Genomic DNA, 20,148 nt, shown 5'->3' with positions numbered 1-20,148 from the left:
TCACTCTTTAGACCAGGCTGGCCTTGAGCTCAAGACAGATCCCTCTGCCTCCCGAGTGCTGGAGTTAAAGGCCACTGCTGCTTGTTATTCTTAACTGAGGCTGTATTGAGGCCCATGTAACTTCTAAGCATTTTTTACATAAGAGCCAATTGATCCTCATAGATGCCTTTTAAGAGTGACTGACTGAGAGGCCAGGCGTGGCACAAATTTGGTAGTCCCAGACCTCGGGAGGCAGACCGAGAGGCTGGAATGATGGCTAAGTGGTTAAGAGCACTTGTTGCTCTTGCAGAAGATTTGGGTTTCTTTCGCAACACCCACATGAGGGTTCACTGTTATTCATAACTCAAATTTCAGAGAACTGTATTACCGTCTTACTTTCATGGGCACAGGGCACACATGAGGTTCACATAAACACGTGCAGGTAAAAACAATCATGCACATAAAATAAAATTAAATTACTCGGACCCCAATTACATAAATGGAAAACCAATTTGGCAGGAACATGTGTTGGTTAATGGTGAAAGTCTTGCCTGCCTGCCTCTCTAGGATGATGCATTCTCCATGGCGCTCTTTTCTCCTTTCAAAGGCCCAAAGAGGCAGAGGTCGGATAGCACAGGAGCCCACTGTGATGTGGAAGGAGAGCCTAGCTGTAGTGGGAGGGGTGTGTGTTTGTGTGTGTGAAGATGTGCTGACATCGTTCTAACCCTACGATGGAAGAAGCTGTATGAGCTTTTCGGTCTGGGGTCTAAGAGCAAAGGGCAGTCTGGCGTGGCACACGCCTGTCAACCAACACAAGGAAGGAGGAAGCAGAACCAAGAGGCCAGCCTGAACTACATACATATCGAGACCCTGCCTCAAAAATAAATTAAATTGAAAAAAGCGTGGGAAAGAAAAACAGGTTGCCGTTTGTTTTTAGGGACACACGAGCCTCCCCCGACTTTAGGGATCCTAATCTCAAACTGTAAAATCTACAACCCTGGACAAATTACCTGAGAGGTGCACGTGGCGGGCTACTGAGCCAATCGTAGCGCCGAAGCTCCTTCGCACGAGAATGTGATTGGATGGAGGCGGGGGGGGGGGGGAGGAGGAGCCCTCGGGGCGGAGCCTGTCCCAGGCGGAAAGGGGTGAGCGCCCAGGGTCCCCAGCCGAAGCTACCATGGATGGGGCCACAGTGGCCGGCGACCTACTGACTTTGGGGTAAGGGGTTCGGCGGTGTGGCTGGGGGTACGGGAAGGGCACACTCGCCCCGGGACGCGGACGCAGAGGGACTCGCACTGACGCGCGCCCCGCCGCAGGTACGGTGCCCTCCCGGAGGCGGCGTTCCGGGGCCCCGCGTGTGCGGACTTCAGGGCGCTGTGCGCGCGGCTGGCGGCCGAGATGACGGCTCTGGGAGCTCTGGAGCTGCGAGAGGAGGGCACCGCAGTACTGGGCGCTGGCCACGGTGCGTGAGGATCTGCGTGGACTGCGGGTGGAGCCGCGGGACCTGCCGCTCCCTTGATGGCTTCCTCCTCCCGCAGGCCCGGACGCAGAAGAAGAATTCCTGCGGCAGTTGACTGGCCTGCTGCGGGCGTTGCACTGCCCGGATCGCGCGCTCTGCGGCGGAGACTGCGCCACAGTGCTGCGGGAGCCCGGCGGCGGCCTGCGCCTGCTGCGTGAGCCTGGAAGGCCCGGGAGGCGGGAGTGGGCGGGGCCCCGGAAGTGGGCGGGTTCTGATCTGAGACTGTGCTCGGGGGGCGTGGCCAAACCTTTGAGGGTCTCCTGAAGGCCGCCGGTAGATGGGACCGGTTTAGGGCTGGGCTGGAATTCTGAAGGCCTCTGAAAGCTTTAATGAGTTGAGATAGACTGACCGGTCGGTCGGGTGGTTCTGAAGTGGGCTGGAGGAGGAGGAGCTGCAGCCTTGAAGTGGGTGGGCTTACTCTGGGGGATCTGTTCCTATTTTTAGGGTTTCTTTGCTCCGAGCTCCAGGCTGCCCGCCTCTTGCATCTGCGGCTCCAGCTACATGCTATGCCTGTACAGTCCTTAGAAGGGACAAAGGAGGGAAATGGCGTGGTTCAAGAGCTGATGCTAACTCTTCAAGCACTGGGGCTCCCTAGACCCGTTCGTGGAACCCTGGCCAGCCAGCTACTTCGGGAGTTTCACGAGAAGGTAGAGAGACAGTCACCTCTTGAGCTACCTTACTTGGAGGCTCCCGTCTTCAAAGCCATCTCTAGAATGATCCAACGACAGGGATGGTTTTAGATTTTTGGTCGCTATTTGTTCTAATTTGCTTTTTTGCTGTGATGTAACACTGCCCAAAACCAGTGTGAGGAGGAAAGGGTTTGTTTCCATTCACAAATTCCAGCCCATCGTTGAGGGAACTGAAGTCGTGACCTTGGGGGAATACTGTTTACTAATTCATTTCTGCCTTGTTCAGCTACCTTTTCTTTTGTTTGTGTGTTTGCGTAGCACTGCCTATAGCAGGCAAGGCATTCTTACATTAAATAGCAGTCAAGAAAATACCCCAGCAAGCATGCCTACAGACCAGTCTGATGGAGCAGTTCTCAAATTGAGATTCCCTTTTCTTAGGTCTGTCTAGATTTGTGTCATGTTGACAAAAGCCGTTAACACCGTTGTTGCATCTGAGGCCCTGGGTTCATGTGGGCCCGGGGAACTGGAGTACTTAACAAAGTCCATCCTGCTTGTGTCTTATTGGCTCCTGATTTCTTCCACCAGATCTCTGAGCTGCTGCCTTCCCTGCCCCCAGAGTCCATGCAGCCGCTCCTCAGCTCCCCTCTGGGTGCGTCACAATGGGTAAGAGCATGTATAGATGCCTGTGAACAGTATCCTCACCCAGACATGCAACCCATGCTGAGACCAAGACCTTTTCTCTTAGGAAGTCCTGGAGACCTTGTCCCAAAGCCTGACAGAGCAGTACTGCTGCCGCCGCTGCCTCCTTCTGAAGCGTCTGGACCTTACGACGTCTGCCTTCCACTGGGGTGACCGGGCAGAGGTGTGGGGACCTTAGCCAGAATAAGCAGGGCGTTGGGAAGCACAGCAGCAGGGTGGAGGGGCAAGGGAAAGAGACCACCTTAGAACCTTGTAAGATTTTTTTTTATTTGATGTGTTTTGCTTACATTTGTATGTGCATCATGTGTGTGCAGTATTCACAGAGGCCAGCAGGGGGTGTCAGATCCCTTGGAAGCAGAGATGGAGATGGTTGTGAGCTTCCATGTGGGTACTGGGAACTGAAGCCAGGTCTTTCAAAGAGCAGTAAGTTCTCTCAACTGCTGAGCCATCTCTCCAGCGCACATTTAGGGATCTTTTCTAAAGGATTTATTCATTTTTCTTTTATGTGTATGCTTTTATGTGCATGTGTGTGTGTGTGTGTGTGTGTGTGTGTGTGTGTGTGCAGCACGTGCATGGCTGGTGCTTGCAGGGTAAGGAAAGGGCATTGGATCCCTGGGAACTGGAGTTATAGAGAGTTGTGAGCTGCCCTGTGGGTGCTGGGAACTGAACCCTGGTCCCCTGCAAGAGCAGTCTGTTTTCTTAACTGCCCAGCCGTCCCTCCAGCCCACACTTCAGAATCTTACAGTTCAAGATGTCTTGACTCTTGGGGCCTCAAGGGCATTCTAGAATGTTCTCAGCTGGGAGTGTCTTCAGAACTATTCCCTAGTAATAAAATGGACAGTTAAGACTGTCTTAATTGTTGTCAATACAAGGTACCCGGAACTGGGTAGGAAAATTAGGTTCATTTTGGCTTATGGTTTTGGAGGCTGAAACACGTGGAAGCTTGGGCAGGTTGTGGGACTTGCGTACGTCTCCTCCAAGGTCAGTCCCTGTGACCTTGATATGTCACCAAAGGTTGCTCTCTCACATGGTCAGCCACTTTTAAGATTTTGTTTTTGCTTCTTAACTTGCCACGTGGCTGAGGATGACCTTGAACTGCTGACCATTTAGCCTCTGCTCCCCTAGGGCTGAGATGATGGTTCTTGTGCCACCATGCCCAGCTGTCTGTCACAGCACATGCACCTTGGTTAATGACCCCCTCTGAAGTATTCAGAGGCCCTGAGTGGGGACGAGCTCTTGGGCTCCTTCTCTATGGATGACCTTTTCCCCACTCCAGGCCCGAGGAGAAGCCATGAAGGCAGTGCTGTTTCCAATCCGAGGACTTCTGACACCAGAATCTAATGTCTCTGTCGCACATGTTCTGGCTGCCCGAGCTGACCTTTCCCGTCTTGTCCCAGCTACCAGTGTGGCTTCCCGCCGAGGGACCAGCTGTGCCATCAACAAGGTGGGCACACCTCAGTCAGGGGAGAATCTGAGCATCCTTGACCTTTAGATTGGTCTTCTGGGGCTTCTCCTCTGGAGTTAACTGGGCTCAAACTAACCACTCTCCATAGCAGAGGGAAGTTTTCTAATTCTTTTTTGAGATAGCCTCATGTAGCCCAGGCTAGCCTTGAAGCCAACTCATTATGTAGCCAAGAGGTCAGCCTTGAACTCCCAGTCCTCTTCCACTTCCCAAATGCTGCGATGATGGGATGCATGAGCACACCCCTGCTTTTTTTAACCTACTGAAACTCAAGTCTAATCAACTTTCAGGTGCTTATGGGTGATGTGCCGGACCGTGGGGGGCGCCCAGATGAGCTGGAGGCACCCATGCCTACCTGGAGGAGCCGAAGGGAAGATGGAGGAAGGGGAAAAGCTGGCCAGCAGCGCTGGGGTCGCAGAAAGAAGAAGAAGTAAAGGGTCTCAGAGGGTCGGTCAGAGGCTCTGCCAGGTGCTGGTGCTGCCAGTAACCTTTGAGAGTCACTGGCAGGATTTTCCTTGGCACCTAAGCCAGGCATTCCCTGTTGTAGAGAGACCCTGAGCTTCCTATACCCACCCATCCCTTAACGCTCTGAACCATGTTGTCTGAAAAATAAATTTAATTCTTTTGATGGTTATAGGATCTGTTTCTGTATAGGGACCAGCTCAAGGTGTGTGTTTGTGGAGGGGCAAAGGGGAGTTTCTGCCCCCAGGTCGGGATAAGCTTTTTGCTTCTCATGTGGGTGTGGGGAAAGACACATTGAAGCATTGGAGAAACACTTTGCAGGTCTAGGCATCTGGGACACAGCGGGATAATATGGGTAAACATCTCTGCCTTTTGGCCATCTCAAGGCCAACAGGTGAAATGTCTAGTTTGTTAGAGGACCAAAGCACCATGGAGAAAGAGAAAGCAGGGGAGGTCAGACTGCCTGTGTGACATCACTGAGGTCACCTGAGCAACGCTCTGGAGCAGGTGAGCCATGCAGACCTCTGACAGAGCATTCCAGAAAAGGGGATGGCCAGTGCAAAGGCCCGAGGTCAGAGCATTTTGAGTCTTGTCCTAGGAACATGGAGGCCATCGTAGGCGGGAGACGTGAGTAAGGAGGGGACTTGGACAGGGAAGACGGGTGCTGGGGACAGATCTCACAGAGCTTTGTAAACCTAAGACTGGGTTTCACCTTGAGCAAACTGCAGGAGGCCCCGAGCAGAGGAAGGCATTTCACACACACTGCCCACACCGGCCTCTGTTCTGACACTGGATAGGACCCTGTCCCCTCCGTTCTCACAACCTCCAGAGCCGTGCCAGCAGTCAGTATGGTCCACTGGTTCACAGCTTCACTTGGAGCTTGAAGCTTTAGTCTCCTTATCTGGGAAGTGAGGAGCTGGAGAGATGATGTGACAAGAGTCCAAATCCATCCAACACAGCCGCAGATGCTGAGTGAGGCCGGAGGGAATACGGCTGACAGTCAGTACAGAAGAACCTTTTCTAGGGGAAAAGACTCCAGATGCTGTTCAGGCACTGGGCTTTGAGGAAGCTTTGGGCCGTGAAACCGGTGCTGGGAAGGGCACCTGGAGGGAGAAGAATGCACAATGAGGGGCCCTTCATTTCTGTAGGGGACAGTTCATAACCAGGACCCGGGTCTCTCTCATATTGTGGCTAAATGACCAATACTCCCAGATGAAATCTTTGCCCTTCAGGAGTGGAAATTGTTCCAATAATATTTATTGTAGCTTCTGACATACTTGGTCTTATTTTTGTTGTTGCTGTGCGGGGGTGGGGGGGGAGCATCATGTTCCATGTGGATGCTGTTGATCCTGACCCTAAAGAGCAGGTCAAGGACTCCTCGGTAGGCAAGTGCTCTTGGCCATGTTCTCACTTGACCTTTTTTTGTTTTGGTCTCTCACTATGACAGTCTGACCTGGATCCTCACCACGTAGCCCTCAAGTTGTGGCTATTCTCCTCTCTCAGCTTCTTCAGCGATAGGAGTATAGGTTTGAGCAACCATGCCTAGCTTTTTCTTTTCCTCCCTAGATCTTTGTTTTTGTGCTAGTAACTGCCCACTTTTGTCACCTGAGTGACAAAATGACTGTATTATTTCTCTGCTAACACTGAAAACTAGTCAGTGTCCACTGGGCATGGCGGCTCATGCCTGTGACACTCTGGAACATAAATGCAAGATGATTGTGAGTTTGAGGCCAGCCTGGGTTACAAAGTGAACTGGTTAGGTTTTTGCCATCTTCACACAAACTAGAGTCACCCGGGCAGAGAGAACATCAATTAAGGGATTGCTTCCATCAGATCGACCTGTAGACATGTCCCTAAGGCATTTTCTTGATTAATGATTGATGGGGAAAGGGTAGAGGAGGGGGAGGTGGGTGGTCCCGGGTTGTGTAAGAAAGGAAGGTGAGGAAGCCATGGAGAGCAGCATTCCTCCATGTTCTCTGCTTCAGTTCCTGCCTGACTTCCTCCAGGAAATGGACTGTGACCAGGAAGTACAAGTCAAATAAACCCCTTCTTCCCCAAGTTGACTTTGGCCAGTGTTGTAGCATAGCAGCAGAAAGTCGACTAGGACACATAGTGAGATACCATCTCAAATTTTTTTTTTCTTTTTTTCCTTAGTGTCTCTAACCTCCCATCCTGGTGACAGAGGATTTTTATATAGTTTTGCCTCTCTGTGATTCCCAGATCTGTCTGGTTTATCCCAGACAAATAGTCTTCCTCTCCTGGATCCAGCTCGGGACTCCTTACCATCTCTGCCTCCTAGGAAGAGTGTGAGGACTCCGTCTGGGTCCAAGCGTGGCGAAGGTGGCAACCAGACTCAGCATCCAGGGATAGTGTGTAGGAGAGATTTTCCTCAGAGTCTGTTTGGGATGTGAGGGGTGGCAGAGATGTGACTATGACAGGAAGGACTCCAGCCTCTGGGCCTTCCTCCCGGGCACTGTGTTCTGGGTCTTACCGCAGCTGGCACGAGGAAGTGCGGCTGGCACAGGCGCCCCTGGGGGACCAGGCTCACCCTTCGTCTCTGGCCTCTTCTTGCACTCCACTCTCACTTGGTCCTTGCAGTGCCGGTGACAGCACAGCCCACAGTCTGGGGGGAAAGGAGCTGCTGAACACCCCATTCTTGCAGCCTGCAGGTCGAGAGCCAACCCCCCCCCACTTACCCCGACAGCGATAACCTTGCTTGGTGACACCCCAGAGCTGAGGAAAGAAAGGAGAATTGGTCAGTCGGACTAGAGGAGGACACATGGGAGAAAGAGGATGGAAGCCAAAAGGTTTTGAAATTTCTCAAGATTCTGAGAATTAACCAAATTTATAGGAACTTGGAGATTATCTCAAATTTAGGGAATCAAGCAGGGTATTACAAATGGGCAAACTGCTGAGTTAACGAAAATGTATATCCTGTGGATAGGGGCTGTGTGTCATTCACGGTCTCCAGCCCAGCACTGCCTGGCTCACGGGCTGTGTCAGGTGCAGACCTAGCAGTAAATAAATGGTGAGATCTGCAGTTTCGTCTCAGTTTGATGATTAAGATTTGTTCACTAGGGCTGGAGAGATGGCTCAGAGGTTAAGAGCATTGCCTGCTCTTCCAAAGGTCCTGAGTTCAATTCCCAGCAACCACATGGTGGCTCACAACCATCTGTAGTGGGGTCTGGTGCCCTCTTCTGGCCTGCAGGCATATATACAGACAGGATATTGTATACATAAGAAATAAATAAAATATTTTTAAAAAAAGATTTGTTCACTATCAAGAATTTGAAGGCAGTGTGGTGACACATACCTATAATCCCAAGAGGCCAAGGCAAAGACTGGGAGTTAAGAGTCAAGCCTGGGCTACATAATCCATTTAATTTTTTGTGTGTGTGCATTCTGAGGATTGAATTCAGGACCTTGTATATGGCAGGCAAGCACTCTACCACTGAGTTAAATCTCTTGCCATATAAAATAAATTTGAAGCCAGCCTGAGCTACATGGGAAGACCCTGTCTCAAAAACCCAAAATTTGAGAGAAAACAAACAAAAATAAAAGATGTCTTTAAGTTGAAAATGAAGAAAGCTTTGGGTGGTCCAAGGTATGAGGACAGAGAGTGATTTGGGGGACCAGGTTTCTCTGTGTAGACTGACTGACCTGGAGTTCCATATGTAGTAGACCAGGCTGGCCTCGAACTCACAGAGCTCTGCCTGCCTCTGCCTCGCAGATGCTGGCATTGAAGGTGAGTGCCACACCAGCAAGAGACCAATATTTAAAATTTGTTTTACTGCTCGGTGGTGGTGGCGCACGCCTTTAATCCCAGCACTCGGGAGGCAGAGGCAGGCGGATCTCTGAGTTCGAGGCCAGCCTGGTCTATAAGAGCTAGTTTCAGGACAGGCTCTAAAAAACTACAGGAAAACCCTGTCTCGAAAAACCAAATAAATAAATAAATAAATAATTTGTTTTACTTATTTATTTTTGTTGTTCTTTGAAAAATAATTTGAGTAACTTGAGACTTTACCACCCACGCACACCACGCACACCCACATCACAGAGCATGTTGACATCAGAGAACGACTTCGTGGAGTTAGGGTACCGGCTCCCCTTAAACTAGAATCACAGGCAATTGTGAGCTACCTGATGTGGGTGCCGGGGACCAAATCCAGTCGCTCAGCAAGGGCAGCCAAGTGATATTTATTACCTGCTGAGCCACCTCTCCAGCTCTGCTGGTGTTTGTTCGTTCGTTCATTCATTCATTTTTCATTATTTATTTTGGTTTTCCAATTCAGGGTATCTGTATGTAACCCAGACTGTCCTCAAACTCAGAAATCAGTTTGCCTCTGCCTCTCAAGTGTTGGGACTAAAGTTGTGCACCGCCATGCCCAGCTGTGTTGGTGTTTTTTAAGACAGGGTCTCATATAGCCCAGGCTGGCCTCAAACTCACTATGTAGCTGAGGATGACCTTGCAGTCCTGGATTCTGGCACACTACCATGTCCACCAGACCCCCACCCCCACTGCCTCGAGTTAGGTTGTGAGGCACTAATCCAGGGGAGTCAGGGCCCAAGGGTGCTAACAGGGCCAAGTGCTCACGAAGCCGCTGCAGCTGTGACAGAAGGTGGGCTTGCGGAAGGTGACTTCATGGAAGGTGTGCAGGAAGGCCAGGCCCAGCTTGGAGCAGATGGCGCTGGCCCGAAGCAGGTATTCCGTCAGCTCCTCTTTGCTGAAGGAGCCGCTCCTACAGGGCAAAGGCCACACCTCAGCATGACTGGCCCCTCGCGGGGCAAGTTCAGGATCCTTGCTTTTGGAAGATCCAGGAGCCAGGGCCTCTTACCCGTGGCGGGGAGGTGGGTGAAGCCCATGGCAGGCAAAGGGGAAGTTGCCTGACAGTCGCTCAAAGTCCTCCAGAGAGATGGTGCCATGGCCTTCTGGGTCATAGTTCTTGAACACGGACTTGAGAGGGACACGAAGAAGAGAGTGAGGACAAGACACCCAGGCCCAGTCCTGTGGGCTTGGCTTCCTTCCACCGCTCTTCCAGGGACCCGCAATCCCTCCCCACCGCTCATCGGACAGCCCTCCCGGGACCCGCAGCCCCTCCCCACCGCTCATCGGACAGCAGAGACCCGCAGTCCAGAGACCCACAGCCCCTCCCCACTGCTCATCGGACAGCAGAGACCCGCAGCCCCTCTCCACCGCTCATCGGACAGCAGAGACCCGCAGCCCCTCTCCACCGCTCATCGGACAGCAGGGACCCGCAGCCCCTCTCCACCGCTCATTGCACAGCCCTCCAGGGACCCGCAGCCCCTCCTCACCGCCACTAGTTGTTCCACATGCTGACCCAGGGTCACGCTGTCTGGCTTTGGGGTCACACCATGGGCCCACTCCGCCACCAGAGGGGCTTTGTAGGGGGAGGGTGGCTAGAAGAACACAGAGGGACACAAAGCACAGGCTTAAGCGGAGTGGAAGGGTGACGGGGTGGAGAGGGCGGGGGTCGGAGGTCAGGACTCAAGGCTCACCAGACTCTTGGGACAGCGTGGTTCCCGGGCATAAGAAAGCTCGTAGATCTCATCTTCGGTATAGAAGAGATCCAGGGAGAGCTGGGGGATGGGCAGGGCAGTAAAGTTCCTCCTCCAGGTCTCCGCCTGGACCCTGGTCCCCTATCCTCTTCTCAGACCCTTTCCTTGGACCTGTCCTGCCACACCTGCCACCCTCCACAATCCAAAGTGCCTTGTTCCCACTGAGGCCTTTTTTAAAAATTGTGTGTGTGTATGAGTAGTGGGTGCCCACGGAGACCAGGAGAGGCACTGGGTCCCCAGGAGCTGCAGCTGCAGGTCACTGTGAGCTACCACGTGCATGCTGGAATGGGAATGGGATGAGCAGAAAGAGCTCTGAACCACTGAGCTGCCAACCGTTCCCCATCCCCTTCTGAGACAGTCTCATCACACAGTCCAGGCTGGCCGGGAACTCACATCTTCCTCTCTTGGCCTCCTGAATGCTGGGATTTCAAGCATGTGTCTACACATCCTGCTAAGTTCCTTTTAGAATTAAACAATGAGCCACATATTTTCAGTTTTCCACTGGGTCCTGACAAAAGTTATGCACGGCCTTGTCTCGGGGTCTCTGAACTCAACTTTTCAGTCAACTACGCCACGTTCAGAATTTGGCACTGCCTCAACCTTCTTGACCCACGAAATGAGCATAGTACGGGCACTCACGTTGTAGGGTTCTAAGTTGAAGTGACCTGCAGGTTCCTTTACATACTTTTAAAGCTCAAACCTGGAGTCTTGAACATGCTCTGCTACTCTTTGGGCATGGTGAACATGCCTGAATCATAGTGTGTGGTATGCAGAGGACAGAGGAGTGTCACCAGCTTAGGGTTATCCTGGTCTACATAGCGAGTTCTAGGCCAGCAAGGGCTATATAGTAAGACCAGGTCTCAACAAAACAAAGCAAAAAGCAAGCAAACAAAAAATGGTCCACCACTGAATTATCCTTAGATCTTGGACTCTGTGTGTGTGTGTGTGTGTGTGTGTGTGTGTGTGTGTGTGTGTGTGTGTGTGTGCAGGCATATGGGCTCACATGCATGTGGCTTCTGAGGTCAATGTTTGGTTGTCTTCCTTAATTTCTCTATTATTTTTGTTGTTGTTAATGTTTTTGGAGACAAGGTCTCACTATGTAGCCCTAGATGGCCTGGAACTCACTGTGTAGCCTAGGCTGGCTGGGAACCCATGATTCTCCTGCCTCTGCCTTCCAAGTTTGGGGCACATGTTATCAATATCAGTCAGAGCTTCCAGTCACACCTCAGCTATGCCACACCCTGGCAGCTCAAGACTGTTGATAGGAGGAGCTCAGACACTGAGTTACTTTGTTTTGGTTTTTTTTTTTTTCCAGAGATGAGCAAAGAAAGGGCCTCTTTACACCTGGGCCCTCTCACTTGCGGGGCAAGCACTCTATTACCGACCAGCATTCCCAGCCCCTTGCTGTTGAAGGGATTCAGCAGCCCAAAGCAACCCGGGGACCTGAAGCAGGCCCTTGAGCCAGGATAAACTGTGTCCCTGATTCTGCTTGTTTTCTTTGAGACACAGGTAGCCCAGGCTAGTCTTCCAGTCTTCTCCTCTTGAGTGCCAGGATTACTAAAGGTGTGAGCCACCACACCCAGCTCAGATACTGTTTTGATTACTTCTTACTACATTGTTTCTTCTTAGCCACACCGGTCCTAGTGCTGTCCTTGTTTTACAAGTAATGAAGTGTTCACAGGGATGTGACCTACCGGAAGTCACATAGCTAGCTAGACTCCTAGAAGCTGTGGCTTTATGAGTTCCACAGCTGGGCTTCCTACTACACACCTGTAATCACTGTACTTGGAAGGGTCCAACAAGAGGACAGCTGCCTGGCTCACACACCAAGTTCCCTGCCTGAGCTACACTGTGAGACCTGACCTTAAAGTAAATACTAGAGGGATGTAGTCTAGTGGTGGAAAACTTGCCTAGAATTCATCATGCAGGGGGTGTGGCTCAGTGGTAGAGCCCCTGCCTAGAATCCCCCAGTGAGGGGCTGGGGTGTGGCTCAGTGGTAGAGCCCCTGCCTAGAATCCCCCAGTGAGAGGCTGGGGTGTGGCTCAGTGGTAGAGCCCCTGCCTAGAATCCCCCAGTGAGGGGCTATGGCTCCATAGCCAAGTGCTCACATATTGTAAGTGAGGTCCTAGTTTCACTTTCCAGTACAGCAAAAACCAACCAAAGTCTCTCATTCCCTGTCTATCCTGGTCCTCCAGAACCCCCCAGCCCAGGACTCTAATTACTGGTCCCTTGTGGTCTTCAGGGAGCTCAGGTGACACAGGGCCCACACTTCACCGTCAGCAGGTGCAGCAGGTCCTCATTGGCGCTGCAAGGGGGATGCTGTCCCTGGAGTGTTGCCAGTTCCTGTAGCCGTAGGTAGAGGCTGTTCAGCTTCGGGAGGTGCAGGCGACCATCCGGCAACCTGTCCGGATGGGCCTCATACAGGGACACCAGATCCTTGAGGTGTACACCCAGTATGGGCAGCCGGAAGCCAGTACAGCTGGCCCAGGTGCGGCGGTAGCAGGCATAGTTGTTTTGGGAGGCAAGGAGTTCTGTCAGCTCCAGCAGGGCCTGTGTAGAAAGTGCTTGCTAGGATAAGAATGTCTCTGTTGAACATGCCCCTCACAGGGGATTCCCTTAATCCTCTACAGAAGAGGAGAAGAGGAAACACAAGAGAAAGCACCTGGTGCAGAGCCCCAATTCCTACTTTATGGATGTGGAACGGAACGGCCAGGGCTATCAAACCACCGTCTTTAGGTATGCCGGCAGTCTTTTCTTTTTTTTTTTTCTTTTTTTCTTTTTTTTGGTTTTTCAAGACAGGGTTTCTTTGTAGTTTTGGAACCTTTTGCAGATCAGGCTGGCCTCAAACTCATAGAAATCCACCTGCCTCTGCCTCCCAAGGGCTGGGATTAAAGGCATGTGCCACCACTGCCCAGCTACAAAGGGTAGTCTTGCGAGTTGGCTGCTCCACTGTCCTACAGGCAGAAAAGCAAGACTGACAGGGGATGCTCCTCCACCAGCGAGGGGCCAGTTCATTGCTCCGGACATAGGTGGCTCAGGAAGAAAGAATAGGGAGAGCTGGGGGTGGGGCGGGGAAGGTCTATGGAATTTGGAGTCCTACAATGGCTCCAGAGCCCTTGAAGGGACTGACAGCAGTTAGAGCAATATGTGAAGGTTCAGGGCAGATGACCATTTGGACTTTGGGGAGTTGAGGAGGTTACCTTAGTGCTGTCGGGGCTCAGGTGGGTGTGGGAGTCCTTCAGCCTGGAGATGGAACTATGACACAGGCCACCCGTGACCGCCATCAGTGTGTTGAAATTCTGTAGCTGGTGAAGCCTCTAGAAGGGAGGTAATGACAGAGGTGGGAGGTACTGCAGAACGGCGGTAGGTTGGGGCACAGACTGGGGGCGGTCAGTCATGTGTGAGTATGCACCAGGTGTGAGCAGATGAGTGGGTCGGGCTGGCAAGGTGCCAGGCATGTATTTAGGGTTAGACAGATTCGGAGAACAGACAGGTGTGTGTTGGCCAGGTGTAGAGACTTCAGAAGTATATCAGGCATCGGGCTTCTGGGGGCGGAGTCAAACAACACACAAGCGAGTCACGCAGGTGAAGGCATGACTGACAGAATGGAATAAATTAACTGTGACATAAAAGAGTAAAACAGATGTGGGATGAGCGTAAGGTTCACAGGGTATCGGGAGAATTCTTTCTCCTTCCCTACTCAAAGCTTGAAGGTCACTTTGGAGACAGGTGAGGCAGGACCAAGAAGAAAATGCTCAGGCCAAGAAGCTCAGGCTGATGCCAGACCTGCTCCCAGGTCTAAAGAGCCGAGCAAGATATAGCTCAGTGGTAGAGCCCTTGCCTAGAATCCCCCAGTGAGGAGCTGGGGGTGTGGCTCAGTAGTAAAGCCCTGTCTAGAATCCCCCAGTGAGGAGCTGGGGGTGTGGCTTAGTAATAGAGTCCCTGCCTAGAATCCCCCAGTGAGGAGCTAGGGACATAGCTCAGTGGTAGAGTCCCTGCCTAGACCCTCCCAGTGAGGGGCTGGGGTGTGGCTCAGTGGTAGAGCCCCTGCCTAGAATCCCCCAGTAAGGTGCTGGCAGCATGTCTCAGTGGTAGAGCACCTGCATATAGACTTGACCAGTGAAGGACTGGGGATGTGGCTCAATGGTAAAGGACTTATTTAAAGGTGCAGGAGGCCCTGGGTTCAATCCCCCGTACTAACAGAAATAGCCAAGCAAGAGGAAGCAAAGTGTTGGAAGGCTCATCAGGAAGGGCGTGGTCTGCTTTGGAGATATTCAAAGAGGTCAGACCACAGGGCTTCCCTTTTCCCAGAAGGGAGGAGAGGCTGACTCAACGGTCAAGGCCAGAGAGACTGGACTAAGTCTCTTTGTATCTAAGCATCACTAAAAGTGATACCGTCACTGTCTGAAGACACCAGTGGGGCTAAGGACTGGAGATACAAAGTTGAAGACACAGAAAGTGGAGGGGGGGATATGATATGTAGAATTTGACTTTGGGCCTGGGAAACAGTGCTAATTCCTAACTATAGAGCCAGAGGTGGGGCCAAGTATGGTTTGACTCTGTGATATCAATGTCACAGCAAAGTACGGACTCGGATGATGCCAGGGTACTGTGTGGTAGGTATGGTGGGTGAGGGAGATGAATCATGCCACCACAGGATGGGCTGGAGTCACGGCTGGAGAGATGGCTCAGTGCTTAGGAGCACATACTGCTCTTGCAAGGGGATCTGAACTCCGTTCCCAGCACCCATACTGAGCAGCTCACAACCGCCTCCTGTAACTCCAGTGTCACTGGCCTCTAAATGGGGACACAATTTAAAATAATTAAAAAAAAATAAATACTGGCCGGGCGGTGGTGGCACACGCCTTTTAATCCCAGCACTCGGGAGGCAGAGGCAGGCGGATCTCTGAGTTTGAGGCCAGCCTGGTCAGGCTCTAGGACAGGCTCTAGAAACTACAGGGAAACCCTGTCTCGGAAAACCAAAATAAATAAATAAATAATAAATAAATAAATAAATACTGATCTGTGGCCAGCCTGGTCTACAGAGCTAGTTCCAGGACAGCCAGGGTTACACAGAGAAACTCTGTCTCAAAACGTCAAAATAAATAAATAAATATCGAAGAAGAAGAAAGGGGGAAAAAAGCCTTAGTCAGTCACAATATGGAAGCCACGTAGCTGTCGCAAATCTAGTATACAGTCCCGGAAGCAAGCAGAAGCCAGCTGTGGTGGCACATACTTTAATCTCAGTATTTGGTAGGCAGAGGCAGGCAGATCTCTTTAAATTCGAGACCATCTGGTCTACATAGCAAGTTCTAGGATATCCAGGGCTAAACAGAAAGACCCTATCTCAAAAAAAAAAAAAAGGCGGAAAGACTGGGCGTTCAGAAGGGCTTACCTGTGCCACATGGATGAATTTGTCTAGTACCTGGGCCCGCTGTGCAGGTCCAGGACGGCTCAGTACCATGACCTGTACCCAGCGGGACACACTGTTGCTCAGACCCACAGAACCTTCCAGAGCGGGACAACCCCTCACTGAGCCCTGCAAAACATAGCCCCGAAGGTCTTGGGGCTGAGGACAGAATCGGTCAGGGCGGGTGCTAGAGCTCACTGCCACCTTCCTGGCAGTCCCAACCTCTACCGTCCTAACACAGTCTACGTCTCCCACCGGGCTACTGTAGGTCCCAGACACCACCACCTTGTCCCGCTCCAGTCTGTGCGCATCTTTATGTGTCTGACTGGGGCATGCTCAGCACAGGGAGGCGTGGGCAAGATAATATGTAATCTGTTCAATAATATGTACACTCCACACTCATGTCCACCACCACGCCACACAGGCACGCGCATACATGCACGCACATACATGCACATGTGCACACGCGCATGCGCGCGCGCATGCGCGCACGCGCGCGCGCACACACACACACACACACACACACACACACACATACACACACTCACAAAATCTGGAAATATGTCCCCTAGAGGAATCAGATCCCCATTTTCCTTCAAAACAATGTCTAGATGTTAGCAGCTGCGACATTTCAACCCAGAAGCACACGCAGTTGCCTTTAGGGAAGGGAAACACAACAATTTCAAAGGTTTTCCTTAGATAGCATTTACTCTAACCATGCACTGGTCTCTGTTGTAGGAACTCTTAATATCCCGCCTGATTTTTTTTTGGGGGGGGTCTCTATGTTGCCCTGGCTGTCCTGGAACTAGCTCTGTAGACCAGGCTGGCCTCAAACTCACAGAGATCTGCCTGCCTCTGCCTCCCATTCAAATGCTGAGATTAAAGGTATGAGCCACGACCACCCGACTCCATTTTAATTTTTACCTTTATGTACAGGGGAACCGAGGTATGGTAAGATGAAATGCGTAGGGAATACATGAATAACTGAGAAAATACTTTGAGCACTCAGCTATGTGATTCTATTGCAGTAAGCAAGGACAGGGTCTCATGGAGGCCAAGCTGGCCCTGAGCTTCACACCCACCTGCGTCAGCCCCACGAGTGCTAGGATTTTGGGCCTGCATCACCACACCACACTACAAAAAGCACTTCTAAATGAGAATATAATTCCTTCCCCTCTCTCTGAAGTGGTGTGGTCTCTGCCTTGTATGAATGGGAGATGGAGAAACTAGTTCAAAGCTAGCGAGGTCAACGGGAGCTGAGGCGGGCTGGGGACATGGGCCCTGGGTCGAAAGCTTGCCTAGTGTGCCTGCACAAAGCCCTGGGTCTGACCTGCGTCCCTGCAGAAACCGCTGTGTTGGCACACATCTGGGGTGCTAGCACTCGAGAGGTGGAGGGAGTGGACCAGAGTTCAAAAGTCATCCTTGGTTCCACAGCTGGAGGCCATGAGACTCCCATCCAAACAACAGGGCAGACAGGGAGTAAGAATGAGTGGAAAAGAAAGAAATGGCCTCTACAATGACACAGTGGACAAAAGAGCCCGAGCTGCGTTCCTGGGCATGGTGGCAGAAAGAGATGACCATGTCACTCACACACACACGCACACACACGCACACACACACACGTGCACACACACGCACACGCACGCACACACTCACGCACACGCACGCACACACGCACACACACGTACGCACACACACGCACATGCACACACACGCGCACACACGCGCGCACACACACGCGCGCACACACACACGCGCGCGCGCACACACACACGCACGCACACACGCACGCGCACACACGCACGTGCACACACACACACAGGTAATAAATGTGTAAAATAAAAATGTCTAGAAGGAAGGGAGAAGGGGATGGGATTTGAACTGAAGGGCTTAGCACTCAGCCAGCTCAGACCCTCCTGCTGCCAGGGTAGACTGCTTAAGAGCATCGGCCCAGAGTGCTGGAGCACACCTTTAGCCCCAGAACTCAGGAGGCAGAGGCAGGCGGATCTCTGTGAGTTCAAGGCAACCTGGTCTACAGAGTGAGTTGCAAGCCAGCCCAAGTTACAGGGTGAGATCCTGTTTCAAAAAAAAGTTTACAGTCTGGGCTGGGGATGTAGCTCGGTGTTAGAGCTTGCCTAGCGTAGGCAAGACCCTGGGTTCAGTCACCAGCACTGTTAACACAGTCACAGGAAAAGCAATAATAGTAAGACCTACAGCCCCATATGGATGCCTGCGGATGCCTCCGCCAGGAGCACACCCACCTCCCCCGTGCCCCCCCCACCTCCTCCATGCCCCCCCCACCCCTATACTCCCCACACCCCCGTTCTGTTTGTTGCCTCAGGGCAGACTGGGAAAGGCATTCTTACTGTGATGGCCTGGAAGGCCCGGAACTCGAGGTAAGTGAGGTGCTGAGCCAGCTCCTCTGTCTCCAAGTGATCAAACAGCAAGGACACTTTGCGCTTCTTGCCCAGGCCTGGGCTGCTCATGGGAGGTGGGGGGCCGGGCCCTCTGGGACTTAGTCTGGAGGTCAAGAAGGACAGGTTATTGGAGCGGCTCAAGAGTTGAAGGTTTGAGGGGGACATAGAGGGTGTGGGCAGGATAGGGTGAGGGCAGGGAAGAAGGGGAGGGCTGGCTCACAGGTTGGAGGCATCTCCTAGGCTTCTTTGGGTCAAGTTGCCCTCCTGAGCTACTGTGGACCAAAACCGACCTATGACTTCTTCCAGATGGGGCTCCTGGCGCACTGCCTCAGGGTCATGGGTCAGCCAGTACCTGGGAGGGACCAGAGGTGGGAGGTAAGCTTGGGCTGGCGGTAGGTGAAGAGGGGCTCTGTAGAGGCCTGAGGCTAAGGAATGCTACATGAGGGGAACTAAGGGCATTTCCGTGTGTATGGTTTCTGGAGTCAGAATCAGAGGGGTGATTCAGAGGACTTGGGGGCGATTCTTAAAACAGGACAGGGATCTCTTAAGACAACTGGGTAGCCAGACAGTAGGGGAGCCAGGAACTGGGTAGGGGTGAGATTTGGGGAGTTCAGGCGATGAAGTCTTAGGATTATGTAGGAAGTGAGGTGTCACCAAGGAGAGTCTATGGGATCTGGGTTGGGTCTCCAAGAACTGGTGTTCTAAGGAGCAGGGGGCAGTGGTCTCAAGAACTAGGGTTAGGGGTGGTTTTTAAACTTTCTTAAAAGATTTATTTTCTTTTTGTATGTATGAGTGTTTTGCCTATAAGGATGTATGTGTACCATGTGTGTGCCTGGTGCCATGGAGGTCAGAAGACAGTGCTGGATCCCCTAGAACTGGGATTAGAGTCAGCCACCATGTGGGTGCTGGGATCTGAATCCAGGTCCTTTGAAAGAGCAGCTAGTGCCCTTCCTAACGCTGAGCCATCCAGCCACAGTCAGTGGTGTGTTAGCAAGGGTTTTTTTTTGTAACTTTTTTGTTTTTGAGATGGGACCTTACTCTATAGCCCAGGCTACCCTTGAACTTGAGGAGAACCTTTACCTCGGGCTATCTCATGCCAGGATTACAGGCATGAGTTATCACATGGACTCTTAGCCTGGGATTTTAGAAAATGGGGCTGAGTGTATGTGGGGGTGGGTTAGGTTGGGGGATCTTGGAGAGGTGTTTTATGGGAAGGGGGGTGGTCTTGGCCCAGCCCTACCTGACCAGGTAACAGATCTGTAGCTGTCTTAGCTCCTGCGCATCTTTGGCAGCCTTCTGGTACCTGAGTTCTAGTCAAGGCTGTTTTGCAGCACCCGCATTCCCCCCCTCCCTTCTCCCTTCTCCCAGGAGTTTAGGAGTCTGCCCTCAACCCTCTAGATGGAGATCACGGTTCTGGGAGGATATGAGGTCAGCAGCCGGGTTGCGAAGTCTGAGGACGGCAGCACCCAGCTATGCATTGTAAGCACCATCTTGAGAATGTGGTCCCCACGGCGTAGGCTGCCAGTTGAGTCTGGAGGAGGGATGAGAGTCCATTAGCCTGGGCCCTGGGCAACAGACTGATGGCTTCCAGCCTGGGTGGACAGGCTGCTGCAGGGGCTGGGCCTACTTGTGCTGCCCTGCAGGAACCCGAGCAAGCAATATGATTTCCTCAGCGTCCTCATCTGTCAGGGGCACGGGACGGGATGAGTTTGGTTCCTGGCCTTCAATCATCTCAAGGTGTCTTCCTTGAACTTTTTTTTTCTTTTTCTTTTTGAGACAGGGTTTCTCTATGTAATAGCTCAGGCTGTCCTGGAATTTGCTTTATAGACCAGGCTGGCCTCAAACTTCCAGAGATCTACCTGCCTCTCCCTCCTGAATGCTACCCGGCTTCCTTGAATTTTTAAGATTTATTTTTATTGCCTTAAATTGTGTGTGAAGTGTGTGTGTGTGTGAAGTGTGTGTGTGTGTGAAGTGTGTGTGTGTGTGAAGTGTGT

At 51.9% G+C, this 20,148-nt stretch overlaps 2 protein-coding genes across 2 annotated transcripts; one reads left to right on the top strand and one right to left on the bottom strand.

Moving 5' to 3' along the window:
- Positions 1-1,098: 1,098 nt before the first annotated feature.
- Fam98c (family with sequence similarity 98 member C) lies at positions 1,099-4,922 on the top strand. Its single transcript, XM_038340433.1, has 8 exons — positions 1,099-1,197; positions 1,296-1,441; positions 1,518-1,652; positions 1,943-2,145; positions 2,713-2,790; positions 2,873-2,989; positions 4,103-4,270; positions 4,579-4,922. The coding sequence occupies exons 1-8, from the start codon at positions 1,157-1,159 to the stop codon at positions 4,720-4,722; spliced, it is 1,032 nt and encodes a 343-aa protein (XP_038196361.1). The 5' UTR covers positions 1,099-1,156; the 3' UTR covers positions 4,723-4,922.
- On the bottom strand, positions 4,660-19,885 carry Rasgrp4 (RAS guanyl releasing protein 4). Its single transcript, XM_042055608.1, has 15 exons — positions 19,782-19,885; positions 19,395-19,457; positions 18,375-18,506; positions 18,104-18,257; positions 15,723-15,896; positions 13,528-13,644; positions 12,602-12,877; positions 10,268-10,348; positions 10,064-10,168; positions 9,586-9,704; positions 9,345-9,489; positions 7,447-7,483; positions 7,242-7,373; positions 7,034-7,146; positions 4,660-5,853 (listed from the first exon to the last, which is right to left on the bottom strand). Exons 1-14 carry the CDS (start codon positions 19,883-19,885, stop codon positions 7,046-7,048), a joined length of 1,740 nt encoding a protein of 579 aa, XP_041911542.1. The 3' UTR covers positions 4,660-5,853; positions 7,034-7,045.
- Between the last annotated feature and the right edge of the window lie 263 nt (positions 19,886-20,148).

Source organism: Arvicola amphibius, chromosome 8 (genome assembly GCF_903992535.2).
Source record: "Arvicola amphibius chromosome 8, mArvAmp1.2, whole genome shotgun sequence".
In the NCBI taxonomy this organism is placed as follows: domain Eukaryota; kingdom Metazoa; phylum Chordata; class Mammalia; order Rodentia; family Cricetidae; genus Arvicola; species Arvicola amphibius.
The sequence above is the reverse complement of the archived record's forward strand: the minus strand, read 5'-3'. Positions and strand labels throughout refer to the sequence as shown.

Bases quoted from the DNA above. Each gene is read 5' to 3' on its own strand.
- Fam98c (XM_038340433.1), top strand. From the start codon at position 1,157: ATGGATGGGGCCACAGTGGCCGGCGACCTACTGACTTTGGG. The intron at 1,442-1,517 runs GTGCGTGAGGAT...CTCCTCCCGCAG, and splicing joins AGTACTGGGCGCTGGCCACG to GCCCGGACGCAGAAGAAGAA. The intron at 2,990-4,102 runs GTGTGGGGACCT...TCCCCACTCCAG, and splicing joins ACTGGGGTGACCGGGCAGAG to GCCCGAGGAGAAGCCATGAA.
- Rasgrp4 (XM_042055608.1), bottom strand. From the start codon at position 19,885: ATGATTGAAGGCCAGGAACCAAACTCATCCCGTCCCGTGCCCCTGACA. The intron at 12,878-13,527 runs GTAACCTCCTCA...CTTTCTACACAG, and splicing joins TGAGCCCCGACAGCACTAAG to GCCCTGCTGGAGCTGACAGA. The intron at 7,374-7,446 runs GTAAGTGGGGGG...CTTTCCCCCCAG, and splicing joins GCAAGGTTATCGCTGTCGGG to ACTGTGGGCTGTGCTGTCAC.